This window comes from Dermacentor silvarum, chromosome 3, assembly GCF_013339745.2.
Source record: "Dermacentor silvarum isolate Dsil-2018 chromosome 3, BIME_Dsil_1.4, whole genome shotgun sequence".
NCBI classification, from domain to species: Eukaryota; Metazoa; Arthropoda; class Arachnida; order Ixodida; family Ixodidae; genus Dermacentor; species Dermacentor silvarum.
Genome location: NC_051156.1, coordinates 128,636,649 through 128,660,845, shown reverse-complemented (window position 1 = coordinate 128,660,845; position 24,197 = coordinate 128,636,649). Strand labels below are relative to the sequence as shown.

The following is a 24,197-nucleotide window of genomic DNA, read 5'->3' as shown; positions in this document are numbered from 1 at the left end:
TTGGAAATATGTCACTACAGATTATTATTTGCCCGGCCGGACACAATTTACAAGAAAAGATAAGGCAATTCATTCAATAAAGAAACAAATTACCTTACTAACATCATAGTTACAAACTTTGGCATCCATGTTTATAATTGACATTGAAAGGACTTTTCTTAAGAGACAAGTTACACGTTTTCTATTTTAAAAGTGGTTATGTACATCAAAATAACTAGCATCAAACTGTTAATGAAGAATACCTGATTAGGCACACTCCAACGTGAAGCACGGCTCTCTGTCAATCTACGACTTATAATTACGGCGTAAAGTAAGTTCTCTCTTCCTGCGAGCATTTTCCGATTTGTGTTTTTTGCAACTTCTAACTGGACGCAACTCCCGACTGAACAAACTAACGTATTGTTGGGAGAGCAATGAATAAAGTAATAGGATTTTACGTCCTGAAGCAACGTAGACTATGAGATACAGCAGAGTTGGGTGCTTAGGATTAATTTCTAACACATTTAGTTCGGTGATGCCAGTCAATATTATTAGATATTTATTAATAACGGTTGACTTAAAGTGTATATTCAATTGATGAGTACCACAGAGGAATCCACACGCCAGAAACAAGACAGAAATACACAGATAGCGCGCATACTGCTAGCTCAGTTTACTGAACTCCTGACGGGCGTCTGCGTTAGAGGGAACTGGATAAGATTAGATAAGGACAACTTGGGCAACACATAAAAATAGCGTCTGTGGCAGTCTGAGAACAAAACTGGACAGATAAACAACGCTAGCGGCATTTTGCTTACGCTAACAGCCCTTCTTTCCTGTTTGCACTCCTGTTCGTCAGCAATGCAAACAGCACTCCTGACGAACAAAAAGAGCGCTCATTTACACAGAATGTATAATCGCAAGGTCTTCGAGCACAAGAAAAAAAAGTAAGGTGGAAAAAGCTCGAAGTTTAGCCGACGAACGTCCTGCAAAATCGTCCACGTTCTTCTCGCGTGAAATAAGCCATTGCATTTCTCTCGATTGATAAGCTAAAATTACAAGGTTTTTGGTGGCTGGTAGAAAAATAATAAGTAGCAAACAATTTTGAAGGCTTCGTGAACTGCTTACCTTGAGGTATTCTTCACCGAGGTGTTCCTTCTTTGCCAAGTCCAAGTTCCTGAGTTTAAGTTCGACCCCTATGTGCTTGGCGATACATCGCACGAAGCCACAGGGCGGACTGCCGGGCAAGTTGTACAGAGTCACGGGCATGGCGGCTGCGAATCGTCTCTGGTGGGTTGCTCCTTGGCTTAATGGACCGAGATTGGTATAGAGGGTGCCCGGACAATGGCGCGCACTTTATAGCGGACAGCTGCACAAATGGTCGAATAGACAGCTTTCACGCGGTGCGGCGCCACTGCAGAGGGGCGTTACTGAAAGGCCTTGAACACAGCTACATGTAAGACACGTAGGCAACTCTCTCGCTCTCTCTCTTAGTACGGGCGATAGCGAGCGGACGAGGGTATTGGCAAGTTGCTGCCTTCCCTTCGCAGACGCTCGCGTAAAGGCTGGAAACTGCGGCGGGGGTGGACGGAAGGTACGAGATTAATATTTGCACGCCGATATCAGGGACGCACCCGAGGAGTTGATTCCGAGGCGTTTGGAGTGAGCCGTATTGTCCAAGTGAGAGCTATGTGCCTTTCCATAGTTCTGAGAGTTCTCGAACGGATAAAGTTTCAAGTGGGCCCAATATCCAGGCACTCGCACGCTGTTTAGTAAACGTCCACAGTCCCCATGAGATCGACATAGTGCTGATCGCGCTACTGGTTTTTTTCATGATCCGAGAGGAGTTCTGAAACGTTTTTTTTTGCTTTTTTTGACAGAACACACACACTCGCGGCACACACGCATGCACATACGCACGCACGCGCACGCACGCGCACGCACACACACCTACACAGACACACGCACGTATACGCACACGCACACACACACACACATACGGCCACACACGCAAGCGCCCACCAACACACACATAAGCACACGCCCGCACAGATACGCAAAAATACACACGCCCGCACACACCCACACGCCCGCATGCACGCTGCACGCAGCCTATCTTTCTGATTTAAATTTTCATTTTATTCTCAGGTATGCAACACATAACATGACAGACGAGAACACAACACATGACAACACAGTACCTCCCTCATGACCCTTGCAATTAACATGTGGCCCTCAGTATCCGAGCGACTGCGGAGCACCTGACCAATGCGGCAGTCAAACCTGCGAAGCGGCAGAGGGTGCTAAGAATCTCCGGGTCCGTACAGGTCGCCACTGGAAACTGAACCTGTCAACGTTCAACACGCGAACGCTCTCTAGGGAGGCTAGCTTAGCAGAGCTGTTTGAGCAATTATCAGTCATTGCCTGGGATCTTATTGGCCTAAGTGAAGTTAGAACTGGTGAGGCTGATACAGTGCTGACTAACGGCCACGTCCTCTGCTACAGAGATCTTCCAGATAAGAGAGAATTCGGGGTAGGATTTTCTAATCCATACGAACACAGTAGGCAACATTGAGGAATTCCACAGCAATAATGAGAGGGTAGCAGTCGTCGTAATAAAGCTGAATAGGAGCTATAGAATAAAGGTAGTACAAGCCTACGCCCCAACCTCCAGTCATGATGATGAAGAAATAGAACACTTTTATGAAGACGTTGAATTGGCGATGAGAAAGGTGCAATGTAAGTTTACTCTAGTAATGTACGACTTCAATTCAAAAGTGGGAGAAAAACAATTGAAGCGGAAGGTAAGGCACCAAGGCAAACAGTAGGTAAGGACCTAATACAGAAACGACAAAGCATGAAAGTGTCAAACTCAAGATAGTAGATAGAATTCGCCGAACTGTCAGAACTGATAAACACGACGAAAGTAAGGCATATTCGAAATTATAACGTCGGAAAGATTGAGGAAGCCGGGAAATATGAACGCAGCATCAAATCAGTGAGAAGAAAACTTGGCATTGGACAAGGCAAGATGTATGCACTGAAAGATTAGCAGGGTAATATCGTTACACTTCTCTGCACAACATCGAGGAAGAGGAGCACGGGCTTGGGGCTGAAGATGACGAAGCTTGAGTGGCTGACCGGTTGTGTCAATCCTTGTCAATATTGTACATATTGTAAATACATTTCCAGTCTTGCTTCTTTCCTCCGTAATATATTTGGTGGAGGTGCTGGGTACTGCTGTGCACGACGGAGCTCCGAAGCGGACGTAGCCTGGCCACTTACGTGATAACGAGCGCTGGAGCCGGTGCTGGGACAGCCACCATGCCGACAGGAGCAACCGCTACCACAACGCCGACAGTCATCTTGTCCCTGCCCCGCGACCCAGGCACGTTTTCCGGGACTTGTCTTGTACTTGTAAACTTGGACTTGTCGCTATAAAGAAGGCTTTAAATGTCCCACAAATGAGACCCGGTGTCATCCTCTCTACGTACGGCAAGGAAATCTCGCCGTTCGCGAGCAAAAATGCTGGCGAACGGCGGCCCGCGAAGGGCATACGGCGTGCGGCGAGTTACCGTGCCGGTAACGTGGACGGGCCTTAGCCGCGACTCGGCGCTTCTCGCTTCCGTGCCGGCCCGTGCTCATGCGAAGCGTGCCGCTACGGACCTTGTGTTGCGCGCTCGTCTAGAAAGGCGAACACTGTCGCACTCTGTTCGCGCAGCTAATCAGAGGGCTAAACACGACTGTGTTAACGATTTGGCACTTGCGTTGCGGGCTGTAATTTCCGATTCGCAAGCGCGCACAAGCGAGCAACAGGGCGAGAAAGAGCAGGGAGCGCGCGTACCTGCTAGCAGACAAACCAGAAGTCGTAGGTTCTTGTTCGACCAATGGGCATCGTCGACCCGGTTGACATCACCAGATGCACCCTGCTGCCATCGTGACAACCACTGGGGATACCGGTAAGGCCAGGTGAGGAGGACGGCATTGTTTTTTTTTTTTTTTTTTGTGGCGAGCCCGCGGTGCGTAGCGCTGCAGCGTTTGACAAAAGTTGATCGTGATGGCATTCTGAACTCGATGCGCGTGTTTACTAGAAATGTTCAAAACATATCTGAGGTGGTTTAGGCGCCCTTTAAGTTATTCTTGTGCTATTCTTGCACAATTGAGGAGGAATCGAGTGCTTGTGGGGCCATGGCGCCCTCTTTTGTGCGGCGCTGGTACCAGATTGGCGTTTCGGAAGCAATTTTCACGAGTTTCTGCTAATTCCCGCATATCCTTGGCTCATACCCGCATATCCAATGCGGGTATGCCCCACACGAGGTTGTATTATCGTTAATCCTGACGTAACTGACGAGCATGGGATGTTATTGATGTCATGAACTATCAGTCTTGTTAGTCATATATTCGCACCCTTGCATGTCAATTTTAGTATATACCAAGTGAACGAGACGCGAGTTTTCGGCAGACCTTGTTTTTGTACGTGACCACGACGACATGACATCAGATTAGGAGCCGACAGCCCGGGCCCCTAAAGCGCTTCGCACTTAAAGAAATAATAACGGTTCCCGGTTCGGCACGACACGATACAAGCATATTGGGCGCAAGCGGGTGCTCAATTATTGTTCCATTCCTCCAAATGATTATTTGTCGTCGCCTCCCCCCCCCCCCCCCCCTTGGATCGCCACAATGGCAGGGATGCTTGCACATATGAACTCGGCGGTGCCAGTTGTGTTCCGATGCCGAAAGGTAATTTCCGGGGAACCGCAGAATCCCCTTTCCTGTTGAAGCTTCGACTTAGGCCGTCAGGCCGTTTCACTACTATTATCAGATACATCAAAAAAGGTACAGCCCAGGTCACAAGAAGCGCAAAAAAAGACGGTGTCCTCCTCGAGAAGAGAAAATAAGAAGTAGAACTGGTTCATCAGCACGGCTTCTTGTAAGAATGACAGTGCGGTCGCTAATTAATGCTGTCACCTGCTGAGTGCGCTGTAATATCTGCTGTAAACGGCCCGGAAATGAGCTTTTGTTGCGGGCCATGTTCCAACGCACGCTTGGCTCCTCACAACGGAGTAAAACAATCTTCGATTTCTGCAAATCATTGCCATGGCACAATGTCCGTGATATGGAATTTTTAATCCACGCTTTGTCGGCGCATGAGTCTGCGCCACTTGCAGTAGCGTAAGAAATATCGTCGTGTTGTTTAAGATGAACTGTCCTTGCTCATGGTTCAGAGCCATCAATGTCATCACCTCCTCGCTGAATGGCGCTTTCGATCTGCGGCTACCGGCAGGCGGCGACCCAAGTTTATGCTAGCGCCGAATGAATCAACTCAGGTAACTGTTTCTTAACCTCATTTTGAGGGTATTCCACAATGATGTGTGGAGGCGCACGCGTCTGAGATAGAGACTGCGTTGTCACATGTGCATGTAGAACAGGCATGATGATGTGGGTTCCAGCCGTATACAGAGGTGCTTTGCTAAATTTTGTCATTACTCTAATTTTACCTGTGCTCTTTGTTGTCATCTATTTCAATATTACCAATTAGAGGTGTTATCCGAATTTAGCAATTTATTTTGCTTGGCCCTGTGATTTGGCTGCCACGCATGACCTTTAGCCAGGGTGTCAATAATTCAGCATGGACCATTACTCGAATACAGTTTTTGTGTGCAATGGTTTCTCAACGGCTAGTAAATATAGATGCTCAGAATTACCTGAGTCTATAGATGCACTGATGAATTCTCAACCTTTACAAATCACATTAGGAATAAATATAAGCACTCCTTTCTCTTAAAGTACCGGGCTCTTTAGGTATGTATGTGATGACACTTAAAATTAGTAGTATGTTTCCTGGCATATAGTTATTAAAGTGCAGAGCAGAGTGCGACAGTGAAGTTCCTTCATTAATGTATGGTGTTTCCCGGCTAAAAGACACTTATAAACTTCTAAAACAAGTATGTGAACCTTCCTGCAAAATATAATCAGTTTAAAACTGTTATCTGTTCAGCAGGTAAATGATGTGCAATCTTGATTTTAAAAAAATAGCGTAGTTTCCGCTAGTGGCGCAAGGCTAAAGAAACAGCGGAGCTGATCGGCACCTAGCTGGTCCTAGCCTTACGGGTTATGCTTGGTTTTGCTAAGTTTTTCGAGGTGATGCTAAATTTGTGCAATTTTTTTAGCCATGCAACCAACCTTGCTATGCAGGGACTGTAGAGGCTCTCACTTAGCTAGGTCAAGCAATCACACAGTCAAGTCAGATTCAACCACATTTATTATGTACAATTACTTCTTCCGTAATTTATTGATTATTGATTGATTACCGATTAGCTATTGTTGATATCGCAAGGTATTGGCCAAGTATTTGGGCTAGGTAAGCACTATCAAGTCATCCCCAGCATTATCCGGAATTGATTGATTATTGATCGATTATCGATTAGCTATTGATTGACTATCGATTGGCTATCGCAAGGTATTGACCACGTATTTGGGCTAGGCTAAGTACTACGACGTCATCCCCAGCATTTTTTAGAATTCATTGATTATTGATCGACTATCGATTAGCTATTGATTGACTATCAATTGGCTATCCCAAAGTGAACCTAGGCGCAGCTGTGCGCAGTGACGTATCGCTAGCGCGGCGGCGGAGGAGCCAAGGTGAAGCAAGGTGCAGCTGTGAGCAGTGACGTCATCGCTAGGCGAGTTTTTGTGAACGCTACTCGGGGAAACGAAAAGCTTGAGCAGCTCCGCTGTTAAAAGATCACGCGTTTTGTGTTGTTAAACCAAAAGCATGTTCGGCATTTTACGCAGTCTAGCTGTCACCTTCTTTTCGTACTTAAACATGACAGTCTAGGGTAGGCAGGTAGCATACAAGGGAGTGGGTATAAAGTAGCGGTTATGTTGTTGAGGTAGTGTCGGAGCAGCACTTACCCAAAAACCGAAATGTGCAAGAATAGGGGAAGTCAAATAAAATAAACTTAGGAGAATCAAAGAAGCTGTGCAATTTCATGCACTCTTCCATTAAGAGGTCTGGTTTACTTAAAGACACCTATCAGGCAACAATATATGTGCAGGCTTTATGTCCCGATGTATCGTTTAATTACGTAGAACCAAGTCACGCTTATTACTTTGTCGTTCTAAATTAAAGCGTGCTACCCAGTTCGGCATGCCCAGAAATCCGGGGGTCAAGCGCAATAGTGTTTTGCATTAAAAGCTATTAGTCTCCAGCGAGCTGCTTCTCTAGTACATTACAAAAAAGTCACAGGCCTGCGCGGCACACGCAGCAGAGTCAAAGCGTAAGCCGGTGGAGCGGCTCAAGAGTAGCTCCAATTTGAGCAACACGCACAACAGGGTCTTCGCGGCAGTGTGTTCGCCTCGTTTTGACGAGAACGATCTGAACTGTCCGCCCGGCGTCGACGGCGAGCTGCGGCTTCTAATGCGCCCTCCACAGCAGTCTGCTGAGCCCGATCAAGCCTTACAACTAAAACTTACATGTCGGGCGCGCCGCGTTTGCAGGCACCTTAACTAGATGGCGCCACCATACTGGCGGAGGCTCGGCAGTTCGGGAGTGCGTTGATTGCGCGCCTCGTCTAAATCGCATATCGTCGTCTGCGCCTGCGGACGCTGCGTTTGCAGGCATCTTACCTAGATGGCGCCACCATACTGGCGGAGGCTCGAGTCGTCTCACCCTGCGTTTGCCTTAGGGTGTTTTCCGCGGACTGATAGCAAGCGCTTGCGTGGCACAGTGGTACAGTATCCGACTCGCACGCAGCGGGCGCGGCTTCGATCCCGGCGAGAATCGGGTACTTTTTTCGCGTTTCCGGCGACAGCGGTTACGCGGCCACCGCCGGCGGCATCATCGCGACCAGAAACGGCTATTGGAAGGAGCCCATAACAGCATACGCTGTAAAACAATGCGCAGGGCTCCCTTGCTTTAGACAAAAGTCTAGACCTGTACTATGAGCCACAAACGTTTAGGAGAGCGTGGCCGAGCTTCCACATTTCCTGCCTCTGTAGACTGCAATTTGTAATTTCACTCTGCAGCTTTGTGTACACCGATTCACTGTTACAAGAATGTACACTCTGCGTATTACAACTTAGGAAATATCGATCTTTTTGGTGCAATCAGCACTTTGTGAACATTTGATGTACGCCGACTAGAGCACTGCACGGGCTCGGGCTTACCCGAAAGCCCGGGCCCGGCCCGGCCCACGGGCCGGGCCGGGTAGAGCAGTTTTTTTCACGGGCTCGGGCCGGGCTCGGGCACGGCGTGTGCTTTTTGACCCGGGCCCGGGCCGGGCTCGGGCTTTCTGGTGGTGTGCATGTAATGTGCAGCGAGTTATTCTCGGGCGTCTCAACTCTGAAAAACATGTATTTTTCGGTCTCGGGCCGGGTTCGGGCCGGTTTCGAGCCGGTTTCGAGCCGGGCTCGGGCCTAAAGTAAAGAGGTGGCGGGCCGGGCCGGGCGGGAAACGTAGATTATTTCCGGGCCCGGGCCGGGCCCGCGTCTCGCCATAAAAGTTTTGATCGGGCTCGGGCGGGCAGCCCAACGTAAAATCGGGCCCGGGCCGAGCCCAGGCTGAAAAAATCGGCCCGTGCACTGCTCTAACGCCGACTGCAAAATCGGCGGCTGAATCCTGCTGGACAAATGCAGCAGAGCTGATTGTCTCCACAAATCAGTCAAAAGCGGACGTCGGTGAGTGTGGCAAGGTTGATATGTTTCGTCATCATCATCATCATCATCGGCCTATATTTATGTCCACTGCAGGACGAAGGCCTCTCCCTGCGATCTCCAATTACCCCTGTCTTGCGTCAGCTCATTTCAACATGCGTCTGCAAATTTCTTAACTTCATCACCCCACCTAATTTTCTGCTGCCCTCGACTTCGCTTCCCTTCTCTTGGAGTAAAGTTCAGGTTCTTCTTGGTTCCACTCCTCTACTTGGGCGTCCGAGACGCACCGCCAGAGACGATGTACGCGAGTGAGGAGTTCTGCCGCTACGAATAGCGGCGACGAGTTCGCTAAGTTGAAATAGACTCCGATGACGATTGAGAAAAGAAAACACTTATATTCAAAACTATTTAGAAGAATTTACAAATACAAAACACATACAAGACGGAACTGGTACACATAGGGCGACCCTATATCGACATAGTCGATGGTGCATAGCACCGAAGTTTGTCCAGAACGCTTGGACGGGGCAACGGGGCAACGGGGCCACGTTTTCAACCCTTCGGTGCCCCGCCCCAAGCATTTACCACCCAATTGCCACCGAGTGGCTGTGAGTGGTCCGCCGACGCACCAATCACGAATCCTGTGCTAGGATAGTCTTGTTCGCCGGCGCTTCCAGTATTGCGCTTCTTCCAAGCGCCCTTTCCTCTACCACCTTGTTACGGTATCTTTCTCCCTATCCCTCAAAACAACATACAAATAACAACCACGTTCCAAGAAAGGGGGGGGGGGGTGACAGATGCATAGCATGCGTGCTCCCGCGCAAAGCCACAGCGCCCAGCACAATGGGCTCAATAAAATTCTAACAAGCAGGCAGCACCTGCAAGCCAAAGTGCTTGACCTTTGGTGTGACCCCTTCCCCGCTCGCACTTACTAGAAAAACTGATAGCGCAGTAGCTGCGGGCATACATCCATGAAACCTGGCGACCGACACTTTAGGCTCACGTACCCCTCCTCTGTAAAATGCTTGCTCGCAGAAACTTTTCACGATAGTGAATTGGCAACGGTCTCCGAAACGGGTTGTCAAAGGCGGTTACCATGCAAAATGTGCACGTGGTGAATAATGCGCACTGCGTTCACGCTCTCTGTGCCCATTACCCGCCCCGCACGCGCACATCAGGAGCCAGCGACAGTCACGGACATCAAAGCTTTTGCGATCAGGTCGCCTGCACGCGATGTACGTGACGAATCACCGATATTGCCTCTTCTTTAGGTCGCTTTGTGTACCCTTGTGTGCTAATGCGTCGTCACGCACCCTCTACATTTGCTCAGTGCCAGCCGGCTCTACTCGCCTCACCACGTGTCAGGTATTTGGCATGTCATGAGCTGCGCCTCTGCCTAATCTCGGCACCGTCGCCGCGATGGGCGCCCACCACTGGCCCTTAATCCTCCCATTGTATTTCGCTGGTCAAGCGACGATCATTGACAAAGTGCTATCTTCTTCGTTCCGCGAGACCAGGTTGAAGAAAAACAACCATCTTAAGCCCTCCGAGCAGCAATTAAACTAGCTAGCGCTTCTAGCAGCAGGCTTACACTTGGTATCCATCCCGTAACTCTTATGGTCCATCGGTTATCTACCCTTTCCATTTCATGGCCTGCCCAGCTCCATTTTTTCTCTTAATGTCCATTATATTATTGGCTATCCCCGTTTGTTCCCTTATCCACACCGCCCTCTTCCTGTCCCTTAACGTTAGGCCTAACATTTTCGTTCCATCGCTCTTTTTACGGTCCTTAACTTGTTCTCGAGCTTCTTGTTAACCTCCAAGCTTCTGCCGCATATGTTAGCACAGATAAAATGCAATGATTTTAGAGTTTTGTTTTCAACATTAGTGGTAAGCTCGCAGTCAGGATTTGGTAATGCCTACCGTATGCACCCCAACCCAATTTTATTCTTCTGTAAATTTCCATCTCATCATCAAGGTCCCCTGTGAGTAATTGACCTTGATAAAAGCACTCCTTTACATGCTCTAGAGGCTGACTGGCGATCCTGAATTCTTGTCCCCTTGCCAGGCTCTTGAACACTATCTTTGTCTTCTGTATATTAATCCTCAATCCCATCTCTTAGACTTTCTTGGTTAAGGTCCTCAATCATTTATTGTAATCCGTCCCCATTGTTGCTGAATAGGACAATGTCATCTGGAAACCAAAGGTTGCTGAGATATTCGCTGGTGATCCTCACTCCTAAGCCTTCCCAGTCTAAGAGCTTGAATAGTTCTAACCATGCAGTGAATAGCATTGGAGAGATTGTGTCTCCTTGCCTGACCCCTTTATTGATAGGTAACTTTCTACTTTTCTCGTAGAGAACCAAGTAGCCGTGGATATGTTAATATGTTCCTAATAAGCAGTGACGGCACTGGCTTTTCAGAATTTGCATTTAGTCACCTAGTGACTGACCATTACCGGCAGCTGTGCAAACAAAACCCGGAACATTGTTTACAAGGCCAGTCACAGATGAAGTTCCTTTGGTCAGAACATTAGCTGCCGTCTTATTCAAAGTCAAGATTTGTCGGAACGGGTTAGTACGAATCGTTTTAGAGAGAATATGGCAATGCGATTTGAAGTGTTAAAAACATTCTAGGCCAGTTCTCACAGTTATCTGAAAAAAATTAATTCACAAGGTTTATATTTCAAGAAAATGTGAGAACTTTTTGGGGCAATCAGCAAAGCAGATATTGAGCATTGTGGGTCACTAAGGCGTAAGTGAGAATCGTTTACAGCCTGTTTAGAGGTGTTATATAAAACAGTAACAAAGTTTCCCCATCTCATTGGGAGGACCAAAAGAGGCAGTGATTTCAAATTTAAGTCGGAATAGATGTCATTCTACGGTTGAGATGTACCGCAAGTTTCAAGCGAGTAGGTTAATTATTGTGCTTTCCGAATAATTACTGAATACACCTATACTCTTCCAATTTTCATGCGGTATACGAGGTCTGGGCTTGTTTTTACCGGTCTCTTCGGTGAACCTTGCGAGGCACGTTGTTTATATTTAGTTGAAGTGGGAAGCATGTTGTGACAGACGCACTATAAATATTTAATCCGTGTAAGCTCTTTACAACCTTTGTAGAAAATTACTCATTCGAGTGTGCTAGGGTGTCATACAGCTGATATGAGAAATATTTCCCAAGGTCATAACACAAATTTACAAGATGCCCACTCCATATTAAACGAAAAGGAGGGTGGAGCTTTGAGTAGTCTGTCGCGAAACGTCCATGTTCCTTGCTCATTTAGAATCACTTGAAATAATTACTGAACCCTCGTTTCTCCCTTGTTTTCATGTGTTATATGAGGTGTATAGTTGCTTTCCCCTGCGCCGTTGGTGGACTAAACAAGGCATCTTGCTTACTTGGTTCAAATCAGAGGCGCGTTATGGCTAATGAGTAGGCAAAATTCAATATATTTGGGTTATATGTGGCCTATGCAATAATCTTGGTATGCAAGTGCTACGGAGGGATATTAGCGTGTTTTACAAGTGGCGCAAAATTTTTACCACTACTCTCGCATAGTTGCCAAACGACACCAAATTATAATTCTGCCAAATTGGGGGAAACGCTATGGAAGATCTGTCTGCGAAATACATCGTCGTGACATAAACAGAGCCGTTGTAAAATTTTATGTTAGAAAGTGCTTCGAAGCGTTAGATGATACCTTTATGCTATGGTGTCCAGCGTCCCGAGGCGAACTCTACGTTACACCAAATTCATTTTTGGGGGAAATAGTCGCAATTTACCGGTTATCTGTAGGCAAAATTCAAATTGTTTGGGTGAAGTGCAGCGATTGCAATACATTATGCATTGAATTTCTTCGGAGCGTTCGGACTTAGTCTACATGGTTTGGACCTGTCCTAACTTTGATGAGCCAGATAGATGCAGAGAATCCTGGGAGTCCTTGCTACTCAACGAAGAAGAAAATGCAAGTTCTTCTTCGGCAAGTCATCGGTCTCGCCCTGACCGCCGCCGCGTCCCAAGGGATCCCGGTCGACGGTTAGGGAGGATGAGTGTGGGTTTAGGCTGAAGCATCTACCCCGTCATCTAGTTGACGGGTGCAAATAAAGTCTCTTCTCTCTCTCTCTCTCTCTCTGAGCGTTTTGAGTGTATACTATACGAGTGCTGCAGAATTTCTCCCGCAGCTCGGGCAGAACAACAAATGCATTTGTAAGCATATCTAGCGCGAATGGTTGGGGGGTGGGGGGTGGAGGGGGGTGCATCGCAACGGATATGCTGTGTGCGACCTTCGAAGTTAAATGAGCGCGGATAAGATACAGAGCTTGCAAAAAGTTTCGCAAGCATGTGTTCAACAGTGTGATATACTGCCGTGATTAACTATGTTTCCCATGTTTCGGGAGAACTCTACTCTGCACCACGCTTCTATATGGCGGACATGGACGTACTTGTTTCGCGCAATGTGTGGGGAAACTTTAAGGTTGCTGGCCTAATCAGAGGCGTTAGAGGCGTTGTAACAAAGTAATGACTCTCGTTCATTTCTCTAATTTGTGTGTTCTACGAGGATTGCAGGAGATTACTCCGCTGTCGTTGGAGAACATGAGCAAGTCATCTTGTTTATATTTCTTTAAATCATGGACAATGGACGTAATGTGTACGCGAACAGAAAAATGTGTGTGCTAACTGGTGCATTAGTAGTATGTTATATATACAAGTGATCCGGACCGTTATAAGTGTGTTTTATGAACTCAACGCAGAATTGATCCCGTTGCCTTGGGAGAAATATGAGTGCCACATATATCAAATTTAACGAAAATGGGGGTATGTGGGCAAAGTTTCAAACGGACTAGTCATGCCATTACAGCTAACGGAAATTATTGTTGCAACAGAGTGAAATAAACAACTTTGCTAGAAATTGAGTTGTGGCGCGGCAAGATAGCCGAAGTAGGTGTTTTTGGTTCTTTGGAAACGGGGCAATAGTCATCCACCCAAGGGTTGCATGAAGTTACGATAGAAACACGTTTGATTTACCAGCAAATTAACTTTCGGAACTTGAAGAGGGTCAGTGAGCTCGCTCTCCCCAGACTATCCTCTCTACTGCTGCCTCCATTTAGCGTCCTGGCTATAGCCTTTTGCAGAGATACTTTCTTAGTAGTATCGGCTGGATCGTAGAGCAGGAAGATTTTTTTTAGAGTGAAAGCTCTTGTGCACCATGTCTCGCAAGGTCATTCATCGCGTCGCAATAACCTTGAGCCGCCGGAGCGCGAGCCGCTGGAGCGCAAGTGTGACAGGTATGACGTCATGCCACGTGATCTTCTGCGGAGACGCGTCGCAGCTGCACTCGCTCGGACCGTCGCTACTGCGGTAACACGTGACTAGGCGAGGGTCTAACGGCTGCTTTGCCGGCGCTTGGTCAGTATCGCAATGGATGGCGCGCCGGCTGGGCCGTCTGCGCGTGCGCTTAAGCGCCAGTGACAGGCTGCATCCACTCATACAGTAGATATGGCTAGACGGCAGGCTGCGAAATCTGAAGCAAAGGTAAAGTTATAGAAGAAATAAATGTTGGGCTAGTTGGTTTTCCATAACGGAGCATGTCACTTAGTGCAATAAAAAAGACACAAGAAGAGGAGACAAGGACAAGTGCTACTCCACGACATGCTCCACGACTGTTTAGTGGAAGGGAAGGATTTTACATATACATCCCCTTGTCGCACATGCGCATACTGAACAATAAGAACGGCCGCGTGTACATAAAAGGCGGTTGCGCAAGAAATCAAATTCAGCATCAAGTAATAAGATAGACGGCTCACTAAAACGCCAATCTCTTTCTTCCTGATAAAGAAGGCCTCCAGAGCAAGTTTAGAAGAAGCGTTGCTGCTCCTGCCCAAAGTGGTTGTCTCAGAAAATCTATCACACCGACACGCGGTAACATGCGCCACCATATGTGCGCCCTTATCCTCGTTTTTGTTTATTTTTTGCGCGTTTTTCTTAAGCGTTCGTTCACGCAACGTCCAGTTAGGCCGATATACAACTGCCCACAAGGGGGAAAGAGGATGGCATAGACAACCCCTCTAGCGCACTTGACAAAGGGTATCTCATGCGTAGTGTGGCAGCCGCGCCTACTCTCACCGCAAACTCGAGAGCACAGCTTCGATAGCTTGTTGGGCTCAGAAAAAACAAGAGGTATACCATGACGGTTAGCAACCTTTTTGAGGTTGCGTGAGACTGCTTTCCTTTTGATGATCGTTAACGCTATAACCGAGTCTCTGCTACAAAAATGTAAAGCTTGGATCACGAAGCGCTAGAAGAGAGGTCCAGCAACCGAAGTTGAGGGTGGAGGTTATACTCTATGCGCGCAAAGAAGCGATTAAACATATTATGGGTGTCTAGTCAACCTACAAAGATGAGACGATTGGCCTCGGCACAGATTTATGCCCCTTGTATGAGAGGCTTAACAAAGCCAAAAAACTCTTGGGACCGTGACATCGTGGGCCCGTGTTGTATAAAGCAATGAAAGCGCTGCTAGGTTCTTGAAAGCACCAGCCTCTATGACCACTCGTGATTGATGATGACCGCTTGATTGAGTGTGTACCGTGCAAAGGACAGAACTTCTCTCTTCCTTCTCATCTCTTAGTCTGCTTTCTCCATTCCCCAGTGCAGGTTAGCTTACCCAGCTCACCTTGATTAACCTCCCTGCCTTTCCCTTAGACCCTCTCCCCACCTCTCTCTCTCTCTCTCGTTACCTTAGAAGACGTTTTTCTGCAGTTCTTCGAGTGCTCACTGCATAATGTCGATTTGAAATATTTTTGATGCAATTATATCACCACACCACGCGAATTTTCGCCGTTGGCTTCGCCGGGATCTTCACCGCTACAGCGATCCGTATAAAGTTCAAGTGCGCAGGATGATGACTTCATTCGCACCGTCTTCCCACGCACCCAGTCTTGGAGGTCACGCGATCAAGCGCGTGCAAATGGGAGGGGGAAAGATGAGCGCGCGGTAACGTGATCAAATGCGCGCCTCATTCTCTTACCCAGCTATGGTTGCCAATGGCGCCGCTGAGCGCATACGCAGCCCATAGGCGCCCCTTTGGAGGTAATCTTTGGCGTGCGCAAATGGTGGGCTAGCTGAGATGGCCAGAGGATTCATGTGGACCATCTTCCCGCGTGCCTAGTGCTGGAGCTCGCGTACTCTCAAGCTTGGGAGGCACGTTGAAGCGATAGGCAGCACCAAGCGTAGGCTCGCCGCTGCTGGCGCTCTTCATCACGCCAGCGTTTTGCAGCGAGTGCTCGTGGTTATTGAATAAGAGCTATTCATGTTAAGCAGTGCATGCGTAACACTATACTTGGTATGTGTGAGAGTACGGCAATTTTACTGCAATTTATACGGCCTATAATACTACGAACCTCATTTCGTGCTGCTGTCTGGTACTTTGCTATTGCTATCAATGTATCGCCTTTCGAGTGAGACTGACGTTTTTCACACTTTAACGAATTTTATTTCCATTGAAGAGCGGGGCATAACCAATTACTTAAGTTCGATTGAAAAAAAAATAATCGACGTAGGGCACGTACCCAGTCACTCAAGTTGAGGTCAAAAATGTTCTCGGAAGCGCGGCAGATACCCAGTGACCCAAGTTGGCAGGAAAGAGGTTCATTGACGTGGGGCAGGTACCCATAACCCAACTTGGCGTCAAAGAGGTTCACTGAAGACACGACACATGCACAATGCCACCGACTCAGCGAACCAAGTTGGCGTGAAAGAAGTTCAAGGAACAGCGGCACATAACCAGTGGCACATACCGACTGACCGAAGTTGGCACGAAAGAGAGAGAGACAAAATTTTATTGGTTGTCCTTGCTGGGGTCAAGGGAGGCGGGGGCCGGGAGACTAGCCCCACCAGACTCTCCTCCTCAGGCGGCGGCCAGGCCTTGAGTCTTGGCGGCGGCGTCAGCCAGCCGGACTGCACTGAGTCGGTCCTACGGGCATGCGCTGAGCAGCACAGCCTCCCACTGCTCGTGCATGGTGATTTGAGATGTAGGATTGGTGCTGGGTTCAGTGGTGTGTGTCCCTGTGGGAAATGCCCAGATAATGTGCTCGAGATCGGCGCGAGCCGCCCCACACGCTTTGCATTGTGGTGTGTAAACGTCTGGGCAGATGTGAATGTACAGCGAGGGTGTGGGGAATGTGCGTTTCTGTAATAATTGCCATGTTGTCGACTGGTGCTTATTGAGTCACATGTCCGGAGTTGGGTACTTCATTCTTGCCTTACGGTAATGCATGAGGGTTACACCATATGTGACCGTTCTGTCTTTCGCGTAGCCGCGCCAGGAGACGTCTGCCTCATTTTCAGCCCGCTGGGATGCGGGTCGTCGGGGGTTTCGTTGCTCCGATTACGGCTGACGCACCCGGTGGACGACTTCTCGGGCAGCATCGTGAGCGCCTTCGTTCCCGGCAAGGCTCAAATGACCTGCGGCCCTGATTAACTGAACGGAGCGGCGACGGGATGGGGATGTGCTTGCAGTATGCGGTTTGCTTGCGGGGAGATGAGGCCTCTGGTGAAGTACGGATAGACGACTTGGAGTCGCTAATGAGGCAGGAGGCCGTAGTCATTGCATAGGTTAAAGCGATGGAAGCTTCTTCACTCTCTTCGGTTTCTGCGCTGCGTATTGATCTGGTGGTGGTAGTGGTATGGTTCGGTTCCGTGACCACAGCTAGGGCCATGGTCGCTGGGTGGCGGTACTCCGCGGCGTCTGCGCAAGCTGTATGTGTGGCCTCCTCGTAACGCTTGTTGAGTTGTCTGGCGCTGTCAGTGTGCCGTTCCGCATTGTAGGCAGGTTGCACATTGCATGGGATGGGAGAGATGACGAACGCCTATCTGAGGTCCGGGGCCATGGGTGGCCTGGCTCCGGTGTGCATAGGTACTGGATGTCCAGATTGCGCAGGATATGACGCCCGGTCTTTGATTGTGAGAAGCGCTTTTAGTGTGCAATGTGCTCGGCCTCAATGAACTCATTGATGGTGTTATGTAGGCGCAATTCTATTAGCTTCTGATTCGCCGTCGATTGACGGACATGCAGGGCATGCTTCTATGCTTTCTTTATAATGATGTTAATGCTGTGTTTCTCGTTGTTGGAAATGCATACGAAGGGTGTGACGTAGCCGATTCGGCTGATAATGAAGGCTTGTACCAACTATATAAGGTTGTCCTCTATTCCCGTGTGTTTGGTGGCGATGCGCGAGATGAGCCTTCCTATTTGAGTAGCTTCGTTGCTGAGGCGTTGGATAATATCTGTGTTTTTACGGTTGTACTGTATATGGAACCCCAGGACTCGCAGGCTAGGCACGCAGGGCTTGGGATGACCTTTGACTTCCAGCGCGATGGGGTTCGGGCTCTCAGGAGTCGTTCGGCATTGCGTAGCGGGAGCTAAAATAAGTAATCCGGATTCAGCTGGCGAACATGAAAATCCTCGTGGTTCGACGTACCTTACCAACATGTTGATTGGTTCTTGTAGGGTCCCTTGGATTTCGCCGTCACTGCCTCCAGCAGTCCAGAGGGTGATGTCATCCGCGTATAGATAGTGATGGAGGTGTGGGATGGCTGACAGCTGCACTGGGAGCCGCAGGATGGCGGTGTTAAAAAGCATGGGAGAGAGGATGGACCCTTGTGGTGTGCCCTTGCAAGATAAACTCCGATTGGAGCCCTCCTATTGTGAATCTGGCGGTGCGGTTGGAGAGAAAGTTTTCAATGTAGCGATAGGTATTTGTACCCACGTTTAGTTGCGAGAGTGCTTCGAAAATAGCACTGTGCTTGACGTTATCAAACACTTTAGTAAGGACTAGCCTGAGTATGACCCTCGTGTACAGTTTAATTCCCTGCCGGGCGTCAACTACTTCATGCTGAAGTTGAAGCATGACATCCTGTATGGACATCTGTGGACGGAAGCTGATCATGGTGTGCAGTAACTTGTCTTCCTTATCCACGTCTTCAATAAGCCGTGTAAGAACGACATGCTCCATGGCCTTACTGGTGCATGAGGTGATATATTGGGGCAGTAGCTGGCTAATTGTAAAGGTTTGCACGATTTGGGAATGAGGAATATATGGGCGCGTTTCCATGATGCAGGCTAGGAGCCCGACTCCCACACGATATTGATATGTGCAGCAGGGCCGTAAGAGTGTCGTCGTCCGCGTTTCGAAGAAGCCGATTGGTGATTCGATCATCCCCCGGTTCTGAGTTCGGCCGAAGGTTGCGTACCACTGCTTGCATTTCTGCTAAGGTGATAGGGGCGTCCAGGGAGACGTTCTCCAGACCTGTGTTGGGCATCTGCGGTTGAGTCACCTGCTCGCCGAGGTGTTTGGTGGTGAGGTTCCTCAGTATCTCTTTGATGGTAGCCTGCGCTTGATGTAGGAGCTTCTGTATGTTGTGTCGTTGTGCTGTTTGGTGGTTTGTGCGTCCAGAAGGAACCTCAGAATGTTCTAGGTTTGGGGGAGATTGGGTTGGCCGTTGCATGCCATCACATACGATATGCTATTGTTGGTTGGTTAGCTACAGCGCGTACTTTTCGATGTCCCTGTTAAAGATCCCAATTCGGTTGGGGAGCGTGCGATTGAGTTTATGGATCTGGTAGTGTTTCGTGAGCCCTGCCAGAGCCTCTAACATGGGAAGTTATTTACTGTCGAGCTGCTGGATGCCTACACCTTCCGACACCCATTTTGTCTCCGCCTCCGCGTTAGCAAGGAGGTCGTTGGTCCATGTCTCAAGGTCGGGCGCAGGCCCTACAGGGGAGAGGTACGTGCTACCCTGCGGGCCCGCAAGGCATCCCTGTCCCTGACGCTAAGTGTTCGCCCTACCCGTTTACGTGGACCGGCTGTGATAAGCGTTTGCAGAACGGAGTGATCGCTGCCGAAGGTTTGGCCGGTATTGTGCCATTCTGTTAGGGAGGCTCGCTTGACCAGTGTGAGATCCGGTGTGGTGTTTCTGTTACAAACGCGTGTGGGCTGCGTAGAATCCGTGACCACTGCATATGGTAGTTGTTGGATATCCGCCAACAATTGGCGGCCTTTTTTTTCTGTAGTAGGAGTAACCCCATGCTGATGCCGAAGCGTTGAAGTCACCAACGACCACTACAGGAAAGCCTTTCGCAGCCTTATCCGCTGCGCCAAGGCGTCTGTGAAATCTATGTTGGAGTTTGGGGATGCTGTATATGTTCATTATAAAGAGTCTGCAGCGCTCTTTCCGCGTGTGAGCAATTACTTTGATGAAGAAATGTGGAGGTCCGTCCGAGTGAAAGTCATGTTGTACTACCCCTATGTTGCGGCTCACTTGCGTGACCACGGTCACCCTCTTATCCGTGTTTGTGTTTGGCTTGTAGGCCGCATAGCTTGTTACTTTTACCTCGATCAAGGGCTCGTGAAGTGCAATGACGTCTGGTGGGCAATGTGATGTGTGCGTAAGCTTTGTTGAAGTATTCCGCGTTTGCTTGAGAAGCCTTGGCATTTCCACTGCCAGATACAGTAAGTGGTAGGGCTGGAGCTGGGAGGCGAAGGCATCGTCAAGGGGGGGGGGGGGGTGCTTTCTTTGCGATGGTTCCCTTGAGCCTAACAGAATGTTCCTCTACGTCTGTCAAACGGCGCTCTAGTTTCTTGATAGCCATAAAGACCTTATGAGCTAGTTCTGAAAGTTGCTTATCCTGTTGTTCTTTTAAGGTTTGAGACGTTGTTGCAACTGCGGTTTCTAGCGCCTTCGCGATGGCCCCTTGCAGGCATTCCTCTACCGTGGTTCGTATAATGTCCGTGCTTGTTGCCGACGCGGATGTATCCATCTCGGTGCCTGGTCAATTTGCCCCACGTTTTGGCGGGTTGGGGGTAGTGTCGTTTTTACTGGCTCCCCCGATCTACCGCTCCGCCTCGGGCTTCGGATGCATGAAAGAGGTTTATTGAAGAGAGGGACGTAACCAGAGAAACATACCCGGTACGGTAAGTTAGCGTGATAGAAGTTTATTGAAGAGCGGCCCATACCCTGTGACCAATGTTGGCGCCAAAAAGGTTTATTGAAGATACGGCACATGTATAGTTCCTAGAGCACTGCACGGGCTCGGGCTTACCCGAAAGCCCGAGCCCGGCCCGGCACGTGGGCCGGGTCTGGCCGGGTAGGGCAGTTTTTTCACGGGCTCGGGCCGGGCTCGGGCACAGCCTGTGGTTTTTGACCCGGGCCCGCGCCGAGCTCGGGTATTTTGACGTGGGCCCGAGCAGGGCTCGGACTTTCTAGAGGTGTGCATGTAGCGGCAGCAAGTTATCCTCGCGCGTCTCGAATCTGAAAAATATGTTGCCCCGGCGCAGCTGGAAGCTAGCAGTGCGACTGCTGTGTACTTGCCTTTTTTTCTTCCGACGTATTTTGCACTGTTTGAACAGAATGTAAAATTCCAGAAAGACCGAAGTCGCCTCAAACCAAAGCACACCCTTGTATTGCTCACCTAAATCAATGTAAATAATGCTTTCAGCGCGGTGCAAGCGCGTTCGCCACTTCCAGATTCTTCAAAGGCGAATTGGTAAAGCGATGACTGGTAAGATAATAGGTCATGCGGCTGAAATATGGCACTGCGTCCATGCATGATTGCACGCATGTTCTCAACCGACCGCCCTACTGCAGCACATTATGCTGCACCATGGAGGAACGAGAAGCTTTCTCCATTTACTCCATCCATGCGCTGCGCTCAAGACCGGTCGTAGCTTCGGCTAGAGTGTACTAGAATACGGTTGAGGTGGGACGAGTGGCTGGGGTGGCGCATGCTTTGCAGTGAGGCGCCCGACGTGGAAAAATACTGTGGCGGCGCTGCGATAGAAGTGTATTGGGCCGCATCAAGAACGCGCTGTGGGAAACTGCTGGCGATACTGCTCGGCAGGGTCATTCCTACGACTTTGCGCGCTGGTATTTGCGTTCAGACCGCTAAAATGGTGTTCATAATTGCATATGACATGTATTTATGCCTTAAGAATAAATTATTTTCATTCTCTTCTTTATTTTATTTTTTTAATGCGGTTCGGTAGTCTTCTTCGGTCTCGGGCCGGGTTCGGGCCGGTTTCGAGTCGGGCCGAGCCGGGCGGGTAACGCAAATAATCTTCGGGGCCGGGCCGGGCCCGGGTCTCGCCATAAAACTTTCGGGCGTGCTCGGGCGGGCAGCCCAACGTAAAAACGGGCCCGGGCCGGGCCCTGGCTGAAAGAATTAGCCCGTGCAGTGCTCTAATAGTGCCACATACTCAGTGCCACAAGTTGGCGTGATAGAGGTTCAATAAAGAGCGGTGCATACGCAGTTACCCAGATTGACCCCCCTGAGTGACCCATACCCAGATTTATATGCAGAAGACAAAGATAATGCTCAATAGCCTGGCAAGGAAATCAGAATTCAGGACCACCAGTCAGCCTCTAGAGTATGTAAAGGAGTACGTTTCTCTAGGTCAATTACTCACAGGGGACCCCGATCATGAGAAAGAAATTTGCAGAAGAATAAAATTGGGTTGAAGTGCATACGGCAGGCATCGCCAAATCCTGGCTGGGAGCTTACCACTGTCGTTGAGAAGAAAAGTGTACAATCATTGAATTCTATCAGTGCAGAAATATGGGGAAGAAACTTGGAGGTTAACAAAAAAGCTCGAGAACAAGTTAAGGACCGCACAGAGAGCGATGGAACGAAACATGTTAGCCCTAACGTTAAGGGAGAGGAAGTGAGCAGTGTCGATCAGAGAGCAAACCGCGATAGCCGATATTTTATTGGACATTAAGTGAAAAATAAATGGAGCTGACCAGGCCATGTAATGCGTAGGATATGGATAACCGGTGGACCATTAAAGTTACAGAATGGATACCAAGAGAAGGGAAGCGCAGCCGAGGATGGCAGAAAACTAGGCGGGGTGATCACGTTAGGATATTTGCAGGTGCAAGTTGGAATCAGTTCGCGCAAGACAGGGATAATTGGAGATCGCAGGGAGAAACCTTCGTCCTGCAGTGGACATAAATATAGGCTGATGATGATTATGATGGTACCCAGTGACCCAAATTGGTGCGAGAGAGGTTCATTGAAGACAGGAACTTGCACAGTGCCGCATACCAAGTGTCACAGGTTGACGTGTAAGATTTTCATTAAAGAGCCTCACGTATACACTGACCAAAGTTGGCACGACAGAGGTTACACCCAGACAAACATACAAAACGCAAACTAGTTAATCTGGCGAAAGAACTCTTGTGACATTAAAGTGCAGAAAACTGCCTTTGCTCCATCTATGTTACCCCCATGAACGGCTTCGGAAATCGTAGTTCGTCGGACGCCAGCGAAGTGAACACAAATGGGAAAAGCTTTCAAGTAACGTGCGTTTCAATGAGCCGTTTAGTGATGACTTTTCCGTCGTGGCAAGTTGAATTCCCTTGTTTATTAGTATCTTAGCGTAAGGAATGATAGTTTACTGCAGCGAAGCCCAGTGCTGCTTCACGTGGCAGATAGTAGGCCCGTAGATTTCCTCAAAATAAGGCAACTCCGACTTCATGCGTTCGTAATAACTGGCAAGCTTCGGGTACTTGGCATGGTCGATGCAGTCGATCTGAAATTACGCAAGCAGGGCAAGTGGTTATCACAATACGAAGAGGCAAGAAAGACTGGGAGAGGAAGAGAACTTATATAACAGAATATGGGGCTGAGTCATTCAACCGATCTAGTCTGTTTTTGCAAGTTGCTCAGCATTATGGTAAGGAAAGTGAAAGGAAAATAGAAAACGACATCGGTGGTGATAAGTAAAGAAAAGCTGTTTGTTGCCCATACACAAAATCGCGGAAAACTGAAAGCACCATTACTGCGCATAGGACGTTCGCGGTATCTTTGGAAAGCCACAATGGCCTTCTGGGCGTGATGGGGCATGTGTTTGGAACACTAATCGAAAAATATCTGTTATGAAGTGGTCGATGGTAAACACAGGTCAAAGATAAAGTCATTGATTGCCCGTTTCACGATTAGAGTGGCACTTACTACATTAGTGGCATACAACATCGTCACTTAGAAAGTGGAAAATTGCAAAGTGAAAGCAACAAGAAAAAGATTGAACTGGGAAAGCCTGGAATCTACTCTAAATAATGCAATCAGTAGCTTTCTAGCTAGTACTAGATGTGTGTACTTGATTGTGTTGAAGTTCGTGTGCGCTTACTAGCGTAAGCTCGCGGTAAAGTAAGATGGCGCACATTGACACTTTCTGTTATCTACGCTTGTAGATGCTATTACAATTGCTGGCAGCCACTTATGTGCTAACTCGTACTTGATAGTGTAAAATATAAGCAGCGCAGACACGCTGTACTTTTGGAATTCTTTTGCCAGAGATTATTTGTTATATATATAAAAGGGTCCTAAGCAATAGCAGTTTAATTCCTAATTGCAATCGCGAGAAAGGACCTTGTGACTCATTCTTAATTTTACTACAAATACAAAAGTTAAAAAACGGGTTCTATAGAAAACTGAAATTAAGTAAAAGAAAGAAAAATTGTTTTCTTGGGAACAGTTGCGAAATTTGAAACAAGTG

General features: G+C 48.4%; 2 protein-coding genes across 8 annotated transcripts in view; one reads left to right on the top strand and one right to left on the bottom strand.

Annotated features, from left to right (window-relative positions):
- Positions 1 to 24,197, top strand: part of LOC119445778 (glutathione S-transferase 1-like) — a 603,258-nt gene that overhangs the window by 367,103 nt on the left and 211,958 nt on the right. The gene's annotated exons all lie outside the window — the stretch shown is intronic.
- LOC119444777 (glutathione S-transferase 1) overlaps positions 1 to 24,197 on the bottom strand; it is a 63,888-nt gene that overhangs the window by 7,392 nt on the left and 32,299 nt on the right. The window contains exon 1 of one of the 7 annotated variants that reach the window (XM_049663633.1): positions 1,108 to 1,344. The exons of 3 other annotated variants lie outside the window; for them this stretch is intronic. In XM_049663633.1, coding sequence (XP_049519590.1) covers positions 1,108 to 1,248 — 141 coding nt within the window. In that variant the 5' untranslated portion in view covers positions 1,249 to 1,344. Of the gene's footprint in view, positions 1 to 1,107; positions 1,345 to 23,037; positions 23,232 to 24,197 lie in introns of those variants that run through there. 3 more of the 7 variants (XM_037710051.2, XM_049663631.1, XM_049663632.1) reach the window with 3 other exon arrangements.